Here is a 24,563-nt window from a genome sequence, read left to right on the forward strand (position 1 = left end):
CAAGAAGCAACGAGGGGGTGGTAGTATGGAGAACGGTATTTCTTATGTTGAAAACAACTTAGCCATAAAGAGAAGTTACAGATATGTACACTGACTATACCTATTACATTTCATTCCGCCAAATAAAATTTTTAAATAATTAAAGGTGTGTATGTGTGTGCGGTATACACACGAGGTTAAGGGTCGTGACTAAAATCATCACACGTTTGAAATACATGACATGAGTAAAACATGTCAGCCTTTCTCGGCCTGACCCTCGCGAGTCTGTCCAGACTGTGACTTCTTCAACCCACCAAAGCCTAGGGACCAGACCAGGGGCGGCGGCGCGCGAGGGGATTCCCTGGGCTCCGGAACCTCCCAGTAGCTCCGGTACCTCCCAGCAGCTCTGATTCCCGGAGAGGAAGCCTAGGGGCCGCCCTTCCTCCCTGAAGAAGATATGCCTCCCCACCGGCTCTCGGAAGCCTGGGTCAAATATTAGGAGGAAGGAAAGGAATCAGGCGCAAAGCCCGGCGCCGGAGGCGGAGAAACTGGAGCAGGGGCGCAGGAGATGTGAGCGGGGAGGGGGCGGGACCGCTTTGCACCCACCTTGGGGAAGCCGAGCGCAGCTCCCCGGGCTGCCGAATTTCTCAGTTGCGTGGGTACCACCCCCACCCGGGTCTTACGCAATTATTAAAGTAGAGAGAGGGGAAAAAGTTTTGGAGAGGGAGAAGAAAAGGCGGAAAGAAACAGTCATGCCGTCACGTGGGCTTAGTTTTCAAGCATAAAAGGAAGGTCCTCTCCGTTAGCTTCCAGTCGAAGGACTTGCAGCGAGCTTCAGAGAACGCCCAAGAACGCCGCACAGCGCCGCCTCCAGTTCGACAGCCCGGAGCCCACACGCCGCAACGCCTCCGCCCGTCGGACCATCAGCCCGCGCCCCGCCCGCCGCGGAGATGCTCGCCCGCGCCCTGCTGCTCTGCGCCGCCCTGGCGTTCTGCGGTGCAGGTGAGTGAGTACCTGGCGCCCCGCGCCCGGTACTCCGCGACTCCATACACCCGCGCTGAGTTTCTGCTCTGACCTCTCCCGGGTCCTCCCGGTATTCTGAACACCCTCGGAATACAGAGACTGTATGACTTGGTAAAGATTTGGACTACTTGAGTCCAAACTAGACTGATAGCCCAGCTTTGCCACTAGCTCTGATCATCACAGGCCAGTTACTTAACCCGTCTGAGTCTCACTTTTCTCATCTGCTAAGTAGGAATACCGATACTAATTTGCAGATTGTTTTTATGATAAAACAGGGTCTAATCAATATATGCGAAACGTTTTTGTGTAGTATCTACTGTTATTGAATGGAAATAATTATTTTAAATACCCTAGTTAGTGCTTTCCTACCCCAGGAAAGCCCTGATTATTTTTTAAGATAAGCAAAATATTTTAAAAGCAAGCTGGTTTTACTTTGAAAATTTCCCTAAATTTGTTTTTTTTTAATGTAAATTAACTTATGCCATTTTAATGCTGTAAACCATCCAGTGGTTGCCCTTGGCACATGGAGTAAAACCCAGATTTCCGTAAGACCCATATAATCTGCCTTTGGCTTTTCTGAACTCACCTTCGACCTCCTGCTCACTGCTTCTGCCACACTCTCTCAAACGTGCCTCAGGACCTTTGTACTTGTTTCCTTATCAGCTTGGAAAGCTCTTCCTCTAGATCTTTCTACAGTTGCAGTTTTGACAAAAAAAAAAAAAAAGCTAAATTTTGATTAATGTACTAGACCCATTCACTTTAATTTTTAAAGTCCTACTTCTCTGAGCTTCTTAAAAAGGCTAATTCAGACATCTAAAAAGTTACTAAGAAAAGCTTAGCAACATGATTTCCCTGATGGAATATTCTATTACCTTTATTTAGAATAGGAAGGTGGTATTTCTATATTATAACCATTCTGTGAGGCAAGTTAAAAAAGAAAATTGTTTTCCCATGACCACCTGTATATTTCTTGATTTTTTTTATTGTAAGGTTGACTCATAGTAAGTAAAAGAATTCAATGTTTACATCAAGATTAAGACACTGAAGAATGATTTATTTACTGTCCTTACTTCTATTGTAGCAAATCCTTGCTGTTCCAACCCATGCCAGAATCGAGGTGTATGTATGAGCATAGGATTTGACCAGTATAAGTGTGACTGTACCCGAACAGGATTCTATGGTGAAAACTGTTCAACACGTAAGTTTGTCCATTCGGTGCCCTCATTTAGAATGGCGATATATACAGCTACCACTTTACAGAATTGTGTCTTGTAACGAGTCCTGTTAATTTCTGCCTCTTTTTTCCCCCTCTCATTTCAGCTGAATTTCTGACAAAAATAAAATTACTCCTGAAACCAACTCCAAACACAGTGCACTACATACTTACCCATTTCAAGGGAATCTGGAACATTGTCAATAACATTTCCTTCCTGCGAAATATGATTATGAAATACGTGTTGATATGTAAGTACAAATCTCTAGGGTTTTCAGCTGCCTCAAAGAAAAATGTACTTGATAAAACTTTAGATTTTTAAACCAAATCCAAAACATTTAAATACACCTTTTTGGTTTGCCTTACTGGCCAAAAGTATTGACAACTCAGGCCCTTCCAGTTTATAAAGTTCTGATTCATGGTCAGAATTCTACTTAAAAATCCTGCATACCTCTTCTAACCTTCACTTTTCTTACCAATTTGTGAAGGAAGTGTGGTCCAGTTGTTTACTGAATGCCCTAGGGCCACAGAATTGCACTCATTAAAATAAGTGGATAATTTGGATTGGGGTCAGCAAGAAAATAACTTTTTATTTCTAAAGTGAGTGCCAAGCCCAGAGATTCTTCTCATAGGCCTCTTGAATAGTAAGTGCATGCCTATTTGAAAAATCAAGATGGTAGACCATAATGCCTTCTGATAAAGTATGTATACTTTATCAAAGATGCATTTTAATGAATCATTCTTTCCTTTTCGAGTACAGATGGCACTTAGGCTTTAAAGTATAATTGTTTTAAAATAGAGGATCATTCTTGGAATTAAATTCATTCTCTGGCAAATTAAATGTGCCACTTTGCACACTTTACAATAAAAATAAACATTGATTTACCTTGTGTATGGAAACAAATAATAATGGAATTTTTTTGTTTTTTTTCCCCCCCTTGGAAATTTCAGCAAGATCAAATCTGATTGACAGCCCACCAACTTATAATGCACACTATGGCTATAAAAGCTGGGAAGCCTTTTCTAATCTCTCCTATTATACAAGAGCTCTTCCTCCTGTGGCTGACGACTGCCCAACACCCATGGGTGTGAAAGGTGAGTGAGAGGAAGCAGTTAGAGATATATTCTGGGATTGGATTGCTACCTAGAAAATTAGACCCTAAACTATCATTTATTTGTTAATAAAAACATACGAATATCTCATAGGAGAGTCTTTTGAAAGTATGAATCTATGTAAAACAATTCCATGAAAGTGAATGGGCATTTTGGTGTAATGTCATGATGTTTTCAAATTCTTTCATTAAAACCGAGTTAGTACTAGTTAAAGAAAAGTATTCAGTAAGAAGTTGTCCCTTGTATCTTTGAACTTCCATTTATATTATGACTCTGTTCACAATTGTATTTCTCTTGGCTTTCTCATTTTTCAGGGAGGAAAGAGCTTCCTGATTCAAAAGAAGTTGTGGAAAAATTACTTCTGAGAAGAAAGTTCATCCCTGATCCCCAGGGCACAAATATGATGTTTGCATTCTTTGCCCAGCACTTCACCCATCAGTTTTTCAAGACAGATCATAAGCGAGGACCAGCTTTCACCAAAGGACTGAACCATGGGGTAAGACAGAGTTAAATCAGAATTATACTAAATCATAGTGAAGTGTTAACACTAAGGCCATGTATATATTTGCCATACCAAATAAGTGATCCTCTTTTTAAAAATGTCCTACCTATAAAAGCCTTACAGAATTTCCATTTTAATTCACTAGTTTAGTAAAAATACACACACACACACACACACACACACACACTTACATATATAAAGATATTATTTGCAATTTGGCTCATACTTTTAGTTTAAAATATTGGCACTGCAAAAAGTTACATTCAAAAACATTTACACCCTGATTATCTTGCTTTATTATAAGATGAGATTTTTGCAGCATTATTATCTCTTGGATTTCAATGATATAGCTTTAACTTATTAATTAGAGTTTTTATCAATAATACATTTTATGATGCTTTTAAAAAGAATACCACATAATTATAGTGAAGCACATGATGTAGGTTCCATATGAGACAATAATACCTTTAAACGTTGGAGACACATATAGGTTTGTAGCTTCAGTGGATAAGTAAGTTAATTTATTATTGTGGCTATGAAAAAGAATGTGTGTTGTTGAAAACTTTTAATTAAAGTAAACTCATCAAATTATTTAGTGATAAATACATCACAGACATTTTATATAAGAACAACTTCAAAACAACAAACTGAAATTTTTCCATTATCTTCTAGGTGGACCTAAATCATGTTTATGGTGAATCTTTGGAGAGACAGCATAAATTACGTCTTTTCAAGGATGGAAAAATGAAATATCAGGTTTGTTCCATTTAAATGTTAAGAATTAGTTATGACTCACCACCTACCTATATTCAAAATCTCTAATGATTGAATTTTGTTTCTTAACCTCTTTTTTATTACTGTTGTTTTTTAGGTAATTGGTGGAGAGGTGTATCCTCCAACAGTCAAAGATACTCAGGTCGAGATGATCTACCCTCCTCATGTTCCTGAACACCTGCAGTTTGCTGTGGGGCAGGAGCTCTTTGGTCTGGTGCCTGGTCTGATGATGTACGCCACAATCTGGCTGCGGGAACACAACAGAGTGTGTGATGTGCTGAAGCAGGAGCATCCAGAATGGGATGATGAGCGGTTGTTCCAGACGAGCAGGCTCATACTGATAGGTAAAGCAAGAAGAGAAAATCATTTAAACAAAACTCTCTTCCCCGGGGAAGTGTTCTTCCCCGGAGAATCTTTGCTAGGTTTTCTCTATTCTGAGGAACGTAGTGAATGTAAGATCATGTGCTCCGCATTAATTTGATCCTTGAGCTTGAGTGGTGATATATCTACCTTTTGTTTTGATGATAAAAAGGAAAACATAGAAAGTGAAGGAATGGCACATTAATAAAACTGCACTTCAGTGTGGCTTGACAGTTTGTGAGCAGAAAGAATTCATGTTCTAAATTTTGTGTGCGTGCCCACAGGAGAAACTATTAAGATTGTGATTGAAGACTATGTGCAGCACTTGAGTGGCTATCACTTCAAACTGAAGTTTGACCCAGAGCTACTTTTCAACCAACAATTCCAGTACCAAAACCGTATTGCTGCTGAATTTAACACACTCTACCACTGGCATCCCCTTCTGCCTGACAGCTTTCAGATTGGTGACCAAGAGTACAACTATCAGCAGTTTATCTACAACAACTCTATCTTACTAGAACACGGCGTCACCCAGTTTGTTGAATCATTCAGCAGGCAAATTGCTGGGAGGGTAAGCATTATTATTGAAAAACCAAACAAAACAAAGGACTGCAACAGAAATCATTTTTTTCTTAAACTTACTAAAAGAGTAATGTGCTAGTAAAATTTTCTCCTTGAAATAAGAAGTCTAAGACATAAGCTAGATTATAATATAATGTTACCAATAACATCTAGATTATAGAGATATTCTATAAATACTTCACACTTGAATAATTTGTGAGCGGGGAGACTCAGTCTTATCTACCTCATACCCAAGGGATGTTCTTAGAGTGGAAATCATAAATATGCTTAAAACTCATATTCTACAATTTAATTCATTTTCCACAGGTTGCTGGTGGTAGGAATCTGCCAGCTGCAGTACAGACAGTAGCAAAGGCCTCAATTGACCAGAGCAGAGAGATGAAATACCAGTCTTTTAACGAGTACCGCAAACGATTTCTACTGAAGCCCTATGAATCATTTGAAGAACTTACAGGTGAGAAAGTTTCTAAACTTCTTAAAAGAATCAGGGACAAATGGAAACAACAGAGTAGTTGAAAGCAAATTGAGCAAAGGGGTAAAATTATTTTTTTGACTTCGTAAAAGTTTTACATTCTATCTCTGTCAATGTCACCTTCACAGGAGAGAAGGAAATGGCTGCAGAGTTAGAAGCACTCTATGGTGACATTGATGTCATGGAACTGTATCCTGCCCTTCTGGTAGAAAAGCCTCGTCCAGATGCCATCTTTGGGGAGACCATGGTAGAAGCTGGAGCACCATTCTCCTTGAAAGGACTGATGGGTAATCCTATATGTTCTCCTGAGTACTGGAAGCCCAGCACTTTTGGTGGAGAAGTAGGTTTTAAAATCATCAACACTGCCTCAATTCAGTCTCTCATCTGCAATAATGTGAAAGGCTGTCCTTTTACCTCATTCAGTGTTCAAGATCCACAGCTCACCAAAACAGTCACCATTAATGCAAGCTCTTCCCACTCTGGACTAGATGATATCAACCCCACAGTACTACTAAAAGAACGTTCAACTGAACTGTAGAAGCCTATTGATCATATTTATTTATTTATATGAACTATTTCTTTTAACTTAATTATTTAATATTTATACTAAGCTCCGTTACTTAACATCTTCTGTTAAGGAGAAAGGGGTCATACTTGTGAAGATTTTCATGTTGATTTTAAAGATGTCTTTTCAAGTTCAAGGGGAAAACAGTTTTCATTCTTTTGTACAAGCCAATGGGAAATGCATGACATCTGTTTACTTGAATTTCAACTTACAATAAGAACAAAAGCTAAGATGTTTGAACATTTAAGTGCTGTTACAAGATGACGAAATGCTGCACATTTGTTTCTACACTATTGATATTTCCAGGATATCTTCCATTTTATGTGAGAAGCAACTACCTGCTCACTGATCCTTTTATGATCATCTTTTAGCCATTTTGCTAAGAGACATTCTCTTCTGATCAGTCTGCTTCTTGTATTTTGCCTTCCTGGTTTTAAGATCTGAATTTGTCTTTCTTTAGACTCTGTCTATATTTTCTTATCTGAACTTTTGCAAGTTTTCAGGAAAACCTCAGCTCAGGACTACTATTTTGTTCCTCTTAAGAGGAATAAAAGGGAAGAAAAAACTTACAAAGAGCCTTCATGAAAAGGTATACATTCATTTTAAGTGAAAGGCAGAGAACTTTACAAATAATTTTTAACCATGTGTAACCAAAGAAGCCTTACAGAGGCTAACACCTTAGAACTATAGGGAGTTCTTGACAGCAAGGAAGTTATTCCTATTCTAATGAATGTCCTTTCTCATTTAAAAACAAAACCAAACGCTGAATAGTTCCCAGGAAGATAATGCTTCTTTTCCACATCTCATGGTCAGCTGACATTTTCTGGTACTGTATATTAATTTAATTTATTGAGGACTCTTATTTATGTTTTATTAGGATGGTTATTGTTATAAACTGGGTTTAAGGCTGCAATCATTGATTTTTGCATTATGTCAGAATCAATGTATCTTTCGGGATTACCTCTATAAATTATTATTACTACAAGATAAATGATTGGATTAAGATTTGTGAATAAATTTTTAGGAATCCAACTCTGGTATATTGAGATGTAAGGTTGGAATTTATGTCTTTAAGGCTTACCTATACACCAGCCCACAGAGAACATTGTGTTCCATTGGCCTGGATGTGCTGTAAGACTGACATTTTATACATTTTTGAAGGACCTGTGGGTGTTTCATGAATTCATTCAACTGTAACTTTCTGGGGAAGACGGTCTGCAAAGCACTGTGGGTCTTAATATTATCCAGCACTGATTACAGATAACATCAGTATTTATGTAAATAATTGAAAAGCATGCCTCTTTGGCAGAGGAAGAAAATGAAAGTTCATTATAGAGAAATAACTCAGGGGAACTTTTAAGATTTTGTATTAAACATAAAAGGGGTTATGGTTAAGAAAGTCAGTAGTAGAAGGGCTTGTATAAAAAACTATCAACTTCACTGATTAAAAAAACTGATTTAAAAAAATAAAATAAAAATAAAAAAACTGATTTGTTGTTAATATCTGACTGAATCTGGGAATTTGGAGTATGTATTGAATGCTTTGGTGCCTCAGACAAATATATGATTAAATTAATTTATGTAAAATTAAGTTGAAACAAATGTCTGTTTATTTTTGTACTATTTAAGAATTGAAAAATCAGTTCTAAAATAAATTTTACTTGTTTCTGCATATCTTTGTCATATGATATGATTTCTCTAAAGCATTGTTATATTCAAAATAGATGACTGTTTTGTATTCTCCTGTCTATTCCAAACTGGACCTGCCCTTAATGAAATGGTTCTGCCTTCAGTCATACAGAGGCTTCCTAGGGTCACTATTGATAATCTTTTATTCATTCAACATTGTATTAGAAAACCTGTGCTTTGTGCTGTAGGAGACAGCAACATACTTGTTTTCATTGCTTCATCTTAGAAGAAAAAAAACCAAGTACAAAAAAGTCAAAGAACAAGATGAGTTACTAAGGAGGTACAGAGTTTTTAAAAGTTCAAAGAGGGAGAGATTACACTCAGTTAAGCAAACCATTGATACCTAGTACATTGTCTTTCCTACTCTACTCTTGACATCTTGGGGGTTTCAATGCCAACATGGACCATGTATTTAAAATCCTGCCTGGCCTCTCTGCCTTGTCCTTCTCCATTCCAGTGTTGCCTTCTTCCACCATATTTCCCATGATTATACATACTTCTATCTCATCATTAATTACTGCACTATTTCCAAAAACTTGATTTCAATCATCTTCCTTTATTACCAACACTTTCAGCTCACCTATTTTACTACTCACACTAACATCTAACTCTTCAGTTTCACTGAATCTATTGATTTCTCAAACCTCATCATTATTTTTCACCTCCTATTTTATTTCCTTCCTTATACATGTAACTCAGATTCCATTGCCCATTTTTAGACTTACTCCCTCATTTCCCAGTCTACTCTCCCTCCATGTACTTAACTGGTACAACTTAATTTCAGGCATAAGCAGATGATTTAACTTCTCAGCAGCACTCAACACAAATGTCTATAGCTTCTTTATTGAAACATATTTCTTTTTTTGGCTTCATGGTTTGATACTCTCCTGGTCTTTCTCCCCATTCACAGAGTGCTGCTATTCAGGGTTTGTTTTTAAAGCTCTTCATACAGTTCTGTATAAATTAAAGTGTCTTGATCCCCCTTCTTTTCTTTATCTGCACTCTTCCAGGTTAATCCCATCCAAGCTTAAAAAGTGAACCACTAATTAATCACTCCCAAATTTGTCTCCAGATGCAGCCTCTATTTGGATCAGTTAATAACTTCTCTACTCAAATTCATAAATTTAGAGGCTTATTTTACATCTCTGCTCTCTCAACACCACATACCCCAAATAAGAATCATCCAAAACTGAAGACACATCTTTCAGTTTTCTTCTTCTCAGGAGAATACTGATATCCTTTTTCTCTGTTTTTGTTGTTGTGGTTGTTGAGGTCCCATTATTTAAATGTAACTGTGTGGCATCCATTTAACTTCTCTCACACAACTTAAACAAAAGAATAAAAAAAATGCACACATACGTTTATGTTCTGTATCTGCCTTCTTCTAGAACGCTAAGCTCCATAACTCGAAGTAAGGCGCTACCTAATTTTTCTATCCCTCCTCCTAAAAACATGTGGGCTGATATCTATATTTTATGTGTCTTGGTTGTACAACACACTCAGTATTTACTAGTGATTGGATTTATTGATATCCAGCTTATGTAGACTATTTTTCTATACGAAAGAGAACTCCCAGTTACTCTATCTGGATAGAGTCATTTACCACATTAGAGCTGAAGTAAATACTTGGAATGTACATGGGCCATCTTATTCCTTATAAATGGACATGTTCCTGGCATATCATAACCAATTACTGTATATAGATTGAAATACATATCACCCATGTGAAAGTAACCTATTTAATCATCACAACAGTAAAGAGTAATGAAAAATCAAAGCAAATCATTGCAAAACTGAAAATAATTATTATAAAATTCATCTGCTAAAGTTAATGTACTTTATTCACAAGAAAGCATTTCAGGACCTCAATGAAAGGCAATTTGTTTTTGATTAGGGCACTTGCTGATAGAATGGTAATTAGAAAGATAGATAAAATAGAAAAGTAAATAAATATATGCCCCCAAATTAAAATCTAAGTGATACGTGGCTATTACATATTTCACATTATTTAAATGATCACTCTAGTAATCAAGAAACTGCTATTTACCATTTTCAAAATGGAACCCCTGATGTTCCCTCACTTTCTTTCTTTCCATAGATAGATATCTTTGACATGTGTTACAACTTATTTAATAATTATATTTTAACAACCTAGGACTTTAACAACAGACTTAGGAAATTCAAAACTGTTTTTTTTCCTATAGTTTTAAACAAAGCTAAGGTTTAAAAAAAGATTTAAAAATCACAATTGTCCCTCAACTCCACTTCTAATTCCAATTTTTTTTTAATTCCAATGTATTATTAAGGACTCAAGCTTTTGCACAGCTTAGCCACAGTCTGGGTATGAAATAGAGGGAACTAGTTTAATATAAATAGCAAACAGTTAAATCATTCTGTTTTTTCAGTCCAGACAAAATGCACTACTTTCAAGGACCCTCACTAAATACAACTGGCATTCAAAAGTGATCAGAATATTGTCACTGTAATAACTGACTTAAATACTTTAAACTAAGTAGAATGTATTTCAGCAGTCTATGTGACTTTGCTCAGAATAATAAAATGGCCAAATTGTCTATGAGCTGAACCCATGGGAAAAACTTCAGAAAATAGATTGTTATTTGATAAAATAAAGCACACAGGGACAGTTATCCTCAGTTCACTTACCAATCAGTTTCATCCTAACTGACTCATCACTGAAAACACAGAAGCAGCTTGGACTGGTCCTGTGCCTCAGCCTCTAGTGCTTCGGCTTTTCCTGCCTCTATGTCTCTGTACAATGGACTCCATCCAGATAGAATTCACTTGCCCTTTCATGTTCCTGATTGTTCCCAACAGACGATGTGGAAGCATCATGGTGTGGCTTTTTCCCTGGCTGTTACTCAATATCTGTTCACGATGGCAACATTCACAAAACACAGGGTGGGGTATGTTTTGCACGCTCTTGAAGGAGTGGAAAACACTTACATAGTACTCTGAAAGAAGCAAGGAAAAAAGGCCAATGGGTAAACAATCTTATCCTCGAACAAAAAAAAAATAGTTGGAGATGATGCAAAGGAGAAGAATGTCTCTTTTCACCCACACCCTGAAATCTACCATTTAAAATGTCTGTTTTCTGTAACATTATCATGGTATTGTTTTACTTAGACTTGACTTACCACTATTGAGAAATATTCTAAATATTGAGTTATATGAATTGCTGTTTAAGTCGGAAAATGCCTGCTTTTAAAGAGAGAGAGAGAGAGAGATTTTGAATGTTAGAAACAATATAATTGTATTAAGTTTCAACTTTGGGGAGTTTAACACCAACTAGATTGATTCAGCTATCCCTTTTCTCCTATTAATTCTTTTAAGAGATGTTGTATATTATAAATAGTCTTAATAAAGTGAATTAACATAAATAGGTTAATTTAGAATATGACTTCTATTTTATGTTTAGAAATTTACAGCATCACTTGAAATAGTTGGACATATCCTTGGGAATTATAAAACAATTGTGAATTTCTAAGGTAAATTACTTAATTTAGATCTTACAAGTCAAGAACATGACTTCTCACATCCTGATGATAATACCATGGTGGTGGACTGGCTAGATGCTTGCAGCCAGGGTATGGGCTTTGGAGTTGGGCAAATCTGGGCTCTGCCACTTTCTAGCAGTGTGGTTAATAAGAGCCCCATCTTGAAAAGGTTATGGAAACAGTACTACCTACTGTATTCCTAGCCCAGGATTGACATACAATTTAAGGTATCTATTTTTATTTTTCTATTTCAAACTATAACTTAAGGCAAATGACTTTTCAAGTTTTTCATTCCTCTAGTTATATAGTAAATAACTGTTGATAATAATATTGCATTGAGAAAGTAGAGAAAGTGGAAGTAATTTGATGTTCTAATAATGGCTTTCTGTGACATCAAGAACCAGGAATCTCTCTGGGTTTCATTTGCTTCAGTTATACCATGAGAAGTTTTAGAGATGGCTACAAAATTCTTCTTCTCATATATGACTCCTAAATTAACTTAATATCTGCATATCCTGTGGTAACAAAATAAATCTTGGTTTCTCAGATGGTTTAATGTGTATAAGAGACCAGGGATAAGAAGCTTTACAGCTCAGGAAAGGTCTTCCCTGTCATACTATTATACAGAACATTAATTAGGGCACTTAATTTTTTAACTTCCTAGCTGTTGTTAGAATCACGTATCCCTACCCAAAGTTGTCCAAGTCCTAATCCCCAGAATTTTCACATATTACACAACAAAGAGGAATAAAGGCCGCAGATGGAATTAAGGTTGCTAATAATCTGACTTCAAAATAGAGTTTATCCTGGATTACCCAATGTAATCATAAGAGTCCTTAAATGTGAAAGAGGAAGGCGGAAGAGTCAGCGTCAGAGTGACGCAATGTGAGAAAGACTTGACTGGCTATTACTGGCTTTGAAGATGGAAGGGGCCAGGGATGCAGGAGTGTGGGCAGCCTCTAGGAGGTAGAAAAAGCAAGAAAACTTATTCTTCCCTAGGGTTTCCAGAAAGGAATATGTACCTCCATTTTAGCCCAACAGGAGCCATTTAGGACTTCCGAACTACCTACTGAACTATAAGATAATAAATTTGTATTGGTAAAACCACTAAGTTTAGGTAATCTGTTACAGCAGCAATAGGAGACTAATACAGAAGTCAACGTGGATGAGAGAACAGACTGGGAGTCATGGGACGCACCTCTTATCATGGGAAGTATGTGCAAATTACTCAACATAAATATATGCAGTAAATCATGTAGTGCATTTTGAGCTCAGTCTCCTATTACATTTTAATGTTACAGTCTCTTTTGGATATGCTTCTGGCATTCCACGTAGACTGGCAGGTGTGGGCTTCTTGATTCAAGGTCCTTATTACTTATTTCTTTTAGATCCTGTTTTATGAATTCACTGTAAGTACAGTCTTTAATCCCATAAAGTTATCATTAAATTTCTTCAAAGACTTTCCGTTTTTTGACTTTTCTCTGCAAATACTAGCTATAGCGTTGATTCACCATCTTTTTTGCCTGTGCGCTCACCCTCTGCTGTATCTCTGTTGGGATCCACTCTAATCTATATTGTGTGTAGGCTGGAAGGAGATTTTTAAAAAGAATGTGTAATTTCTTATTGGAATTTAAATTGAAAATGAAAGCCTCAACTTGTCCACTTTCAAAATAAGTGCAACAGCATCAGATTTTTTCCTTTCCCAATATAATGTCAGCTCAGAATAAGAAAAAAACTGGTCAGATACTTCATGCCCAATATCCTTCAGCTTCAATAAGATCCAGAAGGAGGAAGCAAGTCAAACTGAGGATTATCATGGCATGGTGAAATGAAAAAATAATAGTTTTTACAGTTAGAGAAACTTGTATGCTCAATAAATTTATTTCTCTCCAACTCCTTCTTATAAATCTCCTTTTCACTAAGTAATTATTACAGAATCATGATATTCATTTTTTCATTCTTAGCATGAGCTTCATCCTATTTGGGAACTCCAAAATACTCCTTACTGAAGACATACAAATAGCCAATAGACACATGAAAAAATGCTCAGTATCATTAATTATCAGAGAAATTCAAATCAAAACTACAAACTACAAGGTATCACCTCACACCAGTCAGAATGGCCGTCATTCAAAAGTCCATAAACAGTAAATGCTAGAGAGAGTGTGGAGAAAAGGGAACCCTCCCACACTGTTGATGGGAATGTAGTTTAATACAGCCATTATGGAAAACATTACAGAGATTTCTCAAAAAACTAAAAATAGACTTACCATATGATCCAACAATCCCACTCCTAGACATATATCCAGAGGGAACCTTAATTCAAAAAGATACAGATACGTGCACCCCAATGTTCATAGCAGCAATATTTACAATAGCCAAGACATGGAAACAATCTAAATGTCCATTGATAGATGACTGGATAAAGAAGCTGTGGTATATTTATATAATAGAATACTACTCAGCCATAAAAAAGAATAAAATAATGCCATTTGCAGCAACATGGATGGACCTGGAGATTGTCATTCTAAGTGAAGTAAGCCAGAAAGAGAAAGAAAAATACCATATGATATCAACTTATATATAAAATCTAAAAAAAAAAAAGACACAAATGAACTTATTTACAAAATAGAAACAGACTCACAGACATAGAAAACAAACATGGTTACTAGGGGAAAGGGGGTGGGAAGAGATAAATTGGGAGTTCGAGATTTGCAGATACTAACTACTGTATATAAAATAGATAACAAGTTTATATTGTATAGCATAGGGAACTATATTCAAAATATTGTAGTAACCTATAATGAAAAAGAATATGAAAATGAATATATATGTGTATGTATGACTGAACTATTATGCTGTACACTAGAAACTGATACACTGTAAACTGATTATACTTCAATTTAAAAAAAGAAAAGAAAAAGAAAAAAATTAATAAATTTTTAAAACAAACAAACAAAAAAACAAAACCCAAAACAAAACAAAATACTTCTTACTGGTTTTTGGCTGAGTGGATACGCTTCATCTAGCATTGAAAGACTTACAAGTGAGAAGACTAAGCTACTCTGGTAGGAGAGAGAAAATTACTGCTTAGTGAGTAGATGAACACTTTTGTTGTCATAGACTATTTTGAGGATTTGCTAAAAGCTAAACACCTAAAACAAAAGATAACACAAAAATTATTGTAAAACTTCTGATAGTTCTTAAGCCCTTGAGCAAAATCCAAGTTAAGAAGCTAGGGCAGTGGATTCTCACACAGTGAAAGGGAATTAGTAACAACCTGGAAAAGACTTAAGAGAATTATACAAGAAAATAGGGTAGTAATGTCATAGAAAGAACTTTCAATTGAGAAGCTACTAAGAGACAGTGTTATGAGTTAAATGTTTGTGTCCCTTGAAAATTCATATGTTGAGGTTCTAACCCCAAGTATGGTTGAACTTACTTCTAAGGAAGTAACTAAGGTTAAATGTGATTATAAAGTCAGGGTTCTGATCTATTGCTGTCCTTGTAAGGAGAGACACAACATGGTACATCCAGACAATGAAATATTACTCAGCACTAAAAAGAAATGAGCTATCAAACCATGAAAAGACATGGAGGAACCTTAAATGCATATTACTAAGTGAAAGAGAGCCCTTTATAAACCAGGAAGAAAGCTTTCATCAGAAACCAAATTGGCTAGCACCTTGATCTTGTACTTCTCAGCTGTCAGACCTGTGAGAAATAAACTTCTGTTCTTTAAACCACCCAGTCTGTGGAATTTTGTTATGGCAACCCTAGCAGACTAACACAACTGAATAATCCCTAAGGTGCTAGTATCACTTCTATTTCCATAATGTCATAAATCTCTGATTAGTCCAGTTTGGGGGCCATTACAAGAAACAACTAGAAATGGGCATTCTTTGCATCTTTCGTAAAATGATCTGTTGGGATATCAGACATTCAGCTGTCTATATTTGGTAGACTTCACTGTCTCTCTTTGTATCACTTTTACAAATGAGGAAAAAAATATGCACTAGGCTGATTAAAGATGATCATTTAAGGAAGAATAAGGCATCATTTAAAATGTCTTTCAATGTATTGCTGTAACACAGTTCTTGACACAAGAGTTATAACCAAGCACAGAAATAATTGAAGAAAAAAGTGAAAAACGACATATAGCTTTAAGCACACCTTAATTTTTTGGGAGGAACTTAATGTTAACTGTGTCCACATATACAGTTTCATTTATAAATAGTCATACAATTTAATTTTTGTTAGAAAAGTAAGTTTGACCTTGTTTCGACCTGTTATAAAATTTCTCTACACATTGTGAGATATACAGATCTGCACACATTTTATGGAATTTTTATCATCATTGGATTTAAACTCAATACATTCTCAAAGATAATTTGATATTGCCTACAATAATTAGGAATGATGAATTTTTTCCAAAATAATTAAGAAATAAAAACCAAATAAGTCTAAAGAAGAAACCAAGAAAAGAAAGACAAAAGAAGATAAAACAAAAATTGAGCTAAATCTATTCTTTGACAAGGACTTTTTCAGAATATTTTCTATTAAGTGGTTTTGAACAACCTAATTTGTGACGGCCTGGAGAACAGACAAAAGACAAAGAGATTGCCCAAAGATGATTGTTGCCTAGAATAGTTGAGAGTGGAAATCATCCCCATAACGTCAAAATATATTTCTGCTAAAGCAATTCTATCTAGTACGAAAGTTGTATGGCTCAGATAAACAGATGGATCTCCAAGAATAAACATTTCTAAATTAGGAGCAGGTTGACGCTGGCTACAATATTCTTCTTTCTCAATTAAATGGGAAAGGGCTCAAACTAGAATGAAATTCTGAATTGTTGTAATGAGATGTGGAGTTTCTCTAACACACAAATCTTTAATAAATAAATATGCCTCTGATGTCTGGCAGAAGATAACAATGGCTTTACTCGTATAACGTAGAAAGTATCATAACAACAGTAAAGTAATCCAGGGTTTTGTGAGTCAAATTCGTGTACTCTCCGTATTAGTCAGGATTCTCCAGAGAGACAGAACTAGTAGGAGATATAAACATACATATACACCTTCCACAATGCCAGTTAATTGTAAAATGCTATCAACCATAAAATACTAGTTTCTGGTATATAAAAAGCAAACATAAAATGTGCATCTAAGAATCTATAAAATAGTGTTACAAAATTCATACTTACTGTTTGAGATTCATTGCCTGAAGAAATTACTTCAGGAACAAGAGAGCAAGGGCCTGGAAATCTCGTAAAATATGACAAAATGTGAAAGAAACCTGTAGCCTTATTGATGCTTCTAAATTACTGGAGAGAACATGTTACCAAAAAGGATGTGTTCTTTTGTAGTTTAGAAAGAGGTGATCCAACAACAAAAATGTTCCTGCAGCATTGTTGGCACAGTTTTAGGGTAAACCAGAACTCTGATCCTCTAGGGGATTATACTCCCAGAGCACCAGGTTAATAGAAGTAAATGCTCCTGAATCTGTGAATATACTAAGAAACTGAACCTTATATTTTCTCAAGGAGAAAAATACAGTTACAATATTGAATGAATGCCAGCAGACTATTGAATTTTTAATTTGTAGAAGATAAAAACTGCTTCTAAAAAATATGTATACGTGTGTGAGTGTGTGTGTATTATATATAAAAATCAGCCTGCATTTTCACGACGGGGACTAGAATTCAGTAGAACTGAAAGAATTCATGTATCAAATGGTCTCCCCAGGATGGTTCCTTAATTTAAAGCAGTTAATTCAATCTACTCAAACCATATGGGTTCCTGGACCCATTAGGGAGAATCCTAGTGTCCACAAATATTGAGTGAATGTTAAAGGACTATGAAGACAGAAGAAGAAACAAACTTCAAGATTGAATGGACAGAGGTATATACTAGGAGGATCACTTTTACTGCATGTTATGAGAGGAAAAAAATAAAATCTAAAATCTGCACCAATTATGGGCACTGATCAAAAACATGTGACCACCCACAGAGAACTAGAATACAAATCTGTTTCATTATTACTTTGGTAGGGTGTTTTGGGTAGTGTGGAGTAGGGGAGGCAAGTGTGAAGGTTTTAGGTAAAAGGTAGGAGTGGAAATGTTTATAAAGGAACATAAGCAAAGTGAGTTCTTAAGTAACTTCCTTTGAATGACTCTGACTAATCTTGCCAGTGTTTTCTTGGCATTCAAGTAATCTTTATCAACCCAGGAAGTGGGTCAGGCAGACCTAGGGCAGACAAGACAATCAGTTGGTATGAACAATTGGAAGACTTCTTCTGTAAATCAGTAGGGGGCTTGTAAAATTTTTTAGACTTAAAAGGTTGCTTAGAATATGAAAACAAATATATGTATGTATATGTATGACTGGGACATTATGCTGTACAGCAGAGACTGACACATTGTAACTGATTATACTTCAATTAAAAAAAAATTTTTTTAAGGTTGCTTGTCATATGTCACAGCCTTTCCCTACCTTTTCATCTTCCTTTAGCCTGAATTCACTGATGCAATTAGGTATGCACACAAATTAAGAGATTGAAATATGAAAGAACAGTCAGTTTAGTAGGAAAGTGGAGATTTTCAACACTACGGAAAATATTTACTACATAGATAAAGCTAAACAGAGGAGAACTATGGCTGTATTGAATGCAATATAATGGTCCTTTGTGAAAAAATACAACTCCTCCTAGGCTGATCCTAAAAGCTGGAATTTATGAATAACCAGTTTTAGATAAAAGTGAGTATGATAGGATATTTCTTTGAATAAAGTAGCAAATTCTGGAAGTGTGGTCTTCCAATTCCCTAGTCTATAATATCCTTGGACAATCCTTAATCAGACACTGAGGACTTTGATAATGGCTCAGAGTCTTACACTTCTCCACACCTCTTGCCCACTGTTTGAAAGATTACAGGGACCATGTAGCTAATCTATTTAATGGTCTATAATTTTCACTACTCCTCCATTTCAACCACCATCCACTCTTTTCCACGACAACCTTCATCATCATTTAGCACTACATTAGCTCATAAAGTTTAACTTGATTCCACTCACTTCTGTACCAACAATTATCTCCCACCTTGACTCATACTTGCGGAACTAATTCCTTATTCCTCTATTTTATTTCAATCAACCTTCTCTGGAGTTTTCCTTCTTCCCTGTGATACGTTCTCACCATCCAGAGATAACTATTCCTAATATTTTGGCATATAAGAACATTACAATATTATCTTAACTTGAATGGAAATTTTGCTTTTTTATGAAGTCAAAACTATGAATTCCTTATTGTTTGTGATTTTAAATCTTGCTAAAAACTTCTTCATTCTAAGGTCTACATATTATTCTACTAATTGTATAGTGTTGTGTTTCACAGTTAGGTCTTCAATGCATGAGGAATTCACATTTGGAAAAGTAGAGTAGAAGAGAAAACTCCTTGAGGGGCTGATAACTGAGGGACAGCAGAAAGGGCTAGGCACATTAGCTAAAACATATTGGTTCATTCACCCACCCCCTCTAGCCAAGCTCCTACTCACTTGTCCTCTACTTAGCAAATCCCCTGCCTTAATTAATATGTTCAGAGGACAAGCTTTGACATTCTTAAAAAAGGCAATGATATGAAAAGGAATTAGTCATCAAATAAAGAAGAACCTAAACATAACTAAACACATGATACTAAGAGTAAAGAATTCAGTATATGTAGAAACTCAAGACAATCTTCTGGAAAGTAGTATAAAAGATATGTGAGGGAAATGAGAAAGGAAAGATAAAAGGATCAGAGAAATCCAAGAGGTCCAGCTCTTAAAAAACAGGGCATTTAGAAAGAGAAAATAACAAAAATATAGGGAAATTATGTTTAAATTATTAGAAAAAAATGTTCTATAGTGAAACCAGCCTAGAAAATGAAAACAGAACCCAACCATATGTTACAAAATTTCAGAACACTAATGATGAAGAAGAGAACTGAAAAATTATATTTTATCTCAAAATTTTTTTAATAAAAAAGAGAAAAATACCAAAAAATAAAAAAATTAAAAAAATAAAAAAATAAAAGCTAAAAAAAAAAAAAGAGAGAGAACTGAAAAATTTCCAGAGAAAGGATGAAAAGTAAGTTACAATCAAAAAAAAAAGAAAATTAGATGGCATTGGATTTCTCAGGAACAGCATTAGACACCAGGAATCAGTAGAAACATACCTTTCAAATTCTGAGGGAAAATTATTTTCCAGGTGAAATTCTAAAGCCAGCCAAATTCACAATCAAATGTGAAGCTAAAATAAGACTTTTTCAGCCATGCAAGGATTGAAAAAAGAAAGAATGTGAAAAAAAAAAGGACCTCAAGTACTCATCCACAAGAAGCTATTAGAAGATTACTACAGTAAAATAAGAACATAAAATAAGAAAGGAGAAAATAATGGGTCTTGTTAAACAAGGTATCCAATATAGTATAGTGATTAAAATTCAGTTCCACATTGATGGATAAGCTTAAAGAATCAGGATGAGACACTTAGCAGGACTAGAAACAACTGGTTAAATTGGAATAAGAGGACAAAGAAAAATATGGAATTGAGAGACTGAGAGATTACTTGACATGTTTGGGATTTTAGAAAGTAATACTGATAGCAATTTTATAGGCATGATGAAATATTTGTAAAAATGAGCATAGATATTCAGGAAAAAATACTAAGCAAATAAAAAGGTAATTAAATTTGACTGAAAGAAAAGCTAAATTTGGGCCAAATAAGGAAAGCTAATCGAACTGTTGGTATACTACTTGGTTCTGAGGACTTTTTACATCACATTCCAGTCACAATAATGTAAACACTGTTGATTTGATCAAAACTTGTGATAAAGTTACGTTAGGATGTTGGGAGAGGAGATGAACAAAGAGTAAGAGAGCAAAAAATTCATCTGCATTACAGGAAATTAATAGAAAATATGTAAAACTGACAAACCAAGAAATAGTGTAAGCATAATATCTAGAAATAAGAAGATTGGGGGGAGGGTATAGGCTCAGTGGTAGAGTGTGTGCCTAGCAAGCACAAGGTCCTGGGTTCAATCCCCAGCATCTCCATTAAATAAAAATAAATAAAATCTAATTACCTGCCCCACCACCCCCTCAAAAAAGTATACAGAGTTGTATGTCAATTATATCTCAGGAAAAGTGGAAGAAAAAAAGGAATGACTTAAAAGAAAAAAAAGGAAATAAGAAGCTTAATCCTAAAGGAAAAAAACTAAGAGCTAAAAGGAGTTGTTTCAGTGGAGTAGTAATGGTTTGGAAAGGAAGACTTTTCTCAATATAAGACTTCTTATTTGATATTCAAACTTTGTACATTTATCATTTTAGTAAAGTCATACTTAACTTAAAAATGTTACTTCACTGATCTGTTCTACTCAAAGATGGTGAAACCTAAATATATCACTCTGAAGGAAGAACAGGAGCAATTTTAGAGGACTGGTGATTATTTCATTTGGGGGCATGTTGACAAGTTGTAATTGTTGGACATGACACTAAGATTTAAATCTGCAGACCATGCCTTTAACTGTCAGCTTCGTATGTCCAGTGGTCTGCTGGTCATATTTCCTTGGATGCTTTCTTCACCATTACCTCATCAGTCTTGCCAAAACTAGCTTTGTGATTGTCCCCACCTCCACATCACCCCTTCTTGTATTCCCTCTCATTTGGTAGCATTGTCATCAACCATTCACTCCTAGAAATATGGAGTCATCCTTGACTATTCCTTTAACTCAACTCCTGATGAATATTTCCCAAGTTCTGCTGATATTACTACCTAAACATTTTAAATATCCTTTATCCATTTCCACTTGCCTAATTCAATCTTTCATCATTCAAAGCCTAACAGTTTGTTGACAATTTTCTCTCCCTTAATTCTATCCTTCACTTAATCACCAGAGTGATCTTAGCACATTTACTTCTCTACCAACTCAGTGGTTCTTACACTGGTGCATGTACATATGCGTGACCAATTTTAGAAAAGAAAAATGTTTAGTGATGTTAATGTAAAAATGAAAAGACTCAAGGAACTTTGAAGAATATAGCAATAATTACAAATCAGTTATTAACATAATGTCACAATGAATGTCACAATTACTTTCATTTATCCAATCAAAGAACAGTTCTTGAGCACTTACCAGAGGGTGCAGGGAATTCTGCTGTGACCAAAGCAATAGAGTTCTTGCTTTCACAGAGTCTACATTCCAGCGGAGAGAGACAGACAATTAAGAAATAAGTCAGTAGTCCTAAGTACTATAAAGAAAATGGCACATAAATTCAGGTAGGTTGTTTTATTTAGGGAGGGCAGTAAAGGCCTCAATGTTTTGGTGACATCTGAACAGAGACTTGAAAGAAGTGAAAGCGTCCTTTGGGTATCTAAAAGAAAGGTATTTCAGAAGGAGGAACAAGAGTGTGCAAGCCTTCTGAAGTAGGAGGGCTTAGAGTGTTTGAGGAACAGCAAGGAGCCCAGTTGGTTGGAAAGGAGCAAAAGGTGCAAAAAGGAAACTAGTAGAAGATGAGGTCAGAGAGAAAGCCATATGCTGGGTCACCTAGGGCTTCACAGGCCATGGTGATGACTGGATTTATCCTAATTGTGGTGGAGATTCTCTGGGGACCTTGAACAGAAGTGTGACAAGCACTATATACACTTTGTGGATCAGTCTACTCTTTGAATTCTTATAAAGTACAGCCTCAGGCAACATTTCTGTGCAGTTTCTGATGTCTATGTAGAGAGAAGAATCTTAATGTTTGCTCACTTTACAGGGTGAGTCCAGGAAGAAGGGAAAAATGATGGATGGTCTTCAGCCCATGTCTTCATTCTTCAGTCCAGATGGAGTCCATTTTCTCTTAATGCACAAACAGCTTATCATCAAGAAGATTGCTTTTCTTGAGGAAACGTATTGCTAAAAGAGAGATTCTACCCACTTACAAATATCTGACTTTATGTTGAGAAGGCTAATATTAACATGCCTCATGCAACTCTGCAAAAAGAACATTTATTCTCTCTTTCCACCCCTGCTCTGGGTTATATCGTAAAGCATTCCTGAGCTGACTGACAATGAAGAGTGCTATGCCCAAATTATTTTTTCCCCATTGTAGACTCATTTCACCATGTGGAAAGAAAGGTGATTGATCATATTTCCTCATTACATACTTATATCACCAAGAACCAGAAGAGAAGTTCTCTTCTCTAGTTTCAGTAAAAATCTTCAGTGAAAGCCTCTGGTTGGCCTGGCTGGAATCACATGTTCATCTTTGGCTCAACCACTGACGCTGGAGGAGTGAATGAGTCACTCTGACAGGCCAAGTACAGATCGGGTGCCTATCTCAGACCTGGGAGGAGGCATTATGATGGGTAGCCTGAGGAGGAAGTGGAGGGGAAGTCAGACAGATAAAATACAGAAACACTTACTATGTATGTCATACAAAATCTCCGGCAGTCTGAAGACTGCCTACCTCTACAGCCTTATTTCTTTCCACTCCTTAAATCAGATTATGCTCCAGAAGTAGAGCAGAGTAGTTCAGAGAGTGCGTTTTGAGGTTAGCAGAACTAGGTTTGGAACAGAAATTTGCAATTGACTAATTCTACAACCTTGAGTAATTTCTGTAACCTCCCTACTTAGTCTCTTAATTTGTTAAATGGGGTAAATGGTGGAACCAAAAAAAAAAAAAAAGATATAAGAAAAACACTGGGCACAGTTCTCCTAGGTCACAGGTGTGAGATTTTAGGGGGTGGGTGAAAAGATTTTCCATCTCACACAGAGTAGAAGTCTGGAACTCGGGGTTTTAAACTACACCACTGGCTTTCCTGGGTCTTCAGCTTCCAGGTGGCCAGTCATGGAATGTCTCAGCCTCAATGGTTGCATGAACCAATACCTTATAATAAATCACAATTCTGGTTCTGTTTCTCTAAAGAGCCCTGTCTAATACAACTGCAAATTAGACTACATACCTTAGTCAGTTTTCACTAGTTTTTATATATACTTATTTGCCTGTGTGTGTGTGTATACTTCTCTGCAATTTTAATAACATATACAAATTCATGCAAGCACCATCAAAATCAACATACAGAACTACTCATACAACTCAATAGCATAAAAACAATAATCTGATTAAAAACTGGCAAAGGATCTGAATAGCCATTTTCTCCAAGAAGACACACAGATGGCCAATGTACATACAGGTACATGGAAAGGTGCTCAGTATCACTAATCATCAGGGGAATGCAAATTAAATCACAATGAGATATCACCTCACACCTGTTAGAATAGCTGTTATTAAAAAGATAAGAAATAACAAGTGTTGGCAAGGATACAGAGAAAAGGGAAAGCTTATACATTGTTGGTGGGAATGTATATTTTCATAGTGGTGCAGCCACTATAGAAAATGGTACGGAGGTTCCTCAAAAAATTAAAAATAGAACTACTATATGATCCAGCAATTCCACTTTCAGGTATTTATCTGAAAAAAAATTTAAAAAAAAACTCAAAAAGATATCTGTATCCCCATGTTCATGGTAGCATTATTTACAATAGCCAAGACATGGAAACAATCTAAGGTCCATTGATGGATGATTTGATTAAATACATATATATGAATATATGTGTAATATTATTCAGTTATAAGAAAAGGTAAGCCTGCCATTTGCAACAATGTGGATGAACCTTGAAAGCAGTATGATAAATGAAATAAATTAGACAGAGAAAGACAAATACCATATATGATCTCACTTGTATGTAAAATCAAA

General features: G+C 35.8%; 1 protein-coding gene and 1 long non-coding RNA gene across 2 annotated transcripts; both read left to right on the forward strand.

Moving 5' to 3' along the window:
• The first annotated feature begins 453 nt into the window (after positions 1–453).
• Positions 454–8,255, forward strand: PTGS2 (prostaglandin-endoperoxide synthase 2). The gene is made up of 10 exons (XM_031690033.2): positions 454–981; positions 2,084–2,200; positions 2,323–2,466; positions 3,167–3,310; positions 3,643–3,824; positions 4,503–4,586; positions 4,702–4,948; positions 5,249–5,535; positions 5,853–6,000; positions 6,147–8,255. Exons 1-10 carry the CDS (start codon positions 930–932, stop codon positions 6,554–6,556), a joined length of 1,815 nt encoding a protein of 604 aa, XP_031545893.1. The 5' UTR covers positions 454–929; the 3' UTR covers positions 6,557–8,255.
• Positions 8,256–21,971: 13,716 nt separating this feature from the next.
• LOC140688740 (uncharacterized) lies at positions 21,972–23,034 on the forward strand. Its single transcript, XR_012063522.1, has 2 exons — positions 21,972–22,097; positions 22,580–23,034. It is a non-coding gene; the product is annotated as an uncharacterized lncRNA (long non-coding RNA).
• Positions 23,035–24,563: the final 1,529 nt, after the last annotated feature.

This window comes from Vicugna pacos, chromosome 23 (assembly GCF_048564905.1).
Source record: "Vicugna pacos chromosome 23, VicPac4, whole genome shotgun sequence".
Classification (NCBI taxonomy): domain Eukaryota; kingdom Metazoa; phylum Chordata; class Mammalia; order Artiodactyla; family Camelidae; genus Vicugna; species Vicugna pacos.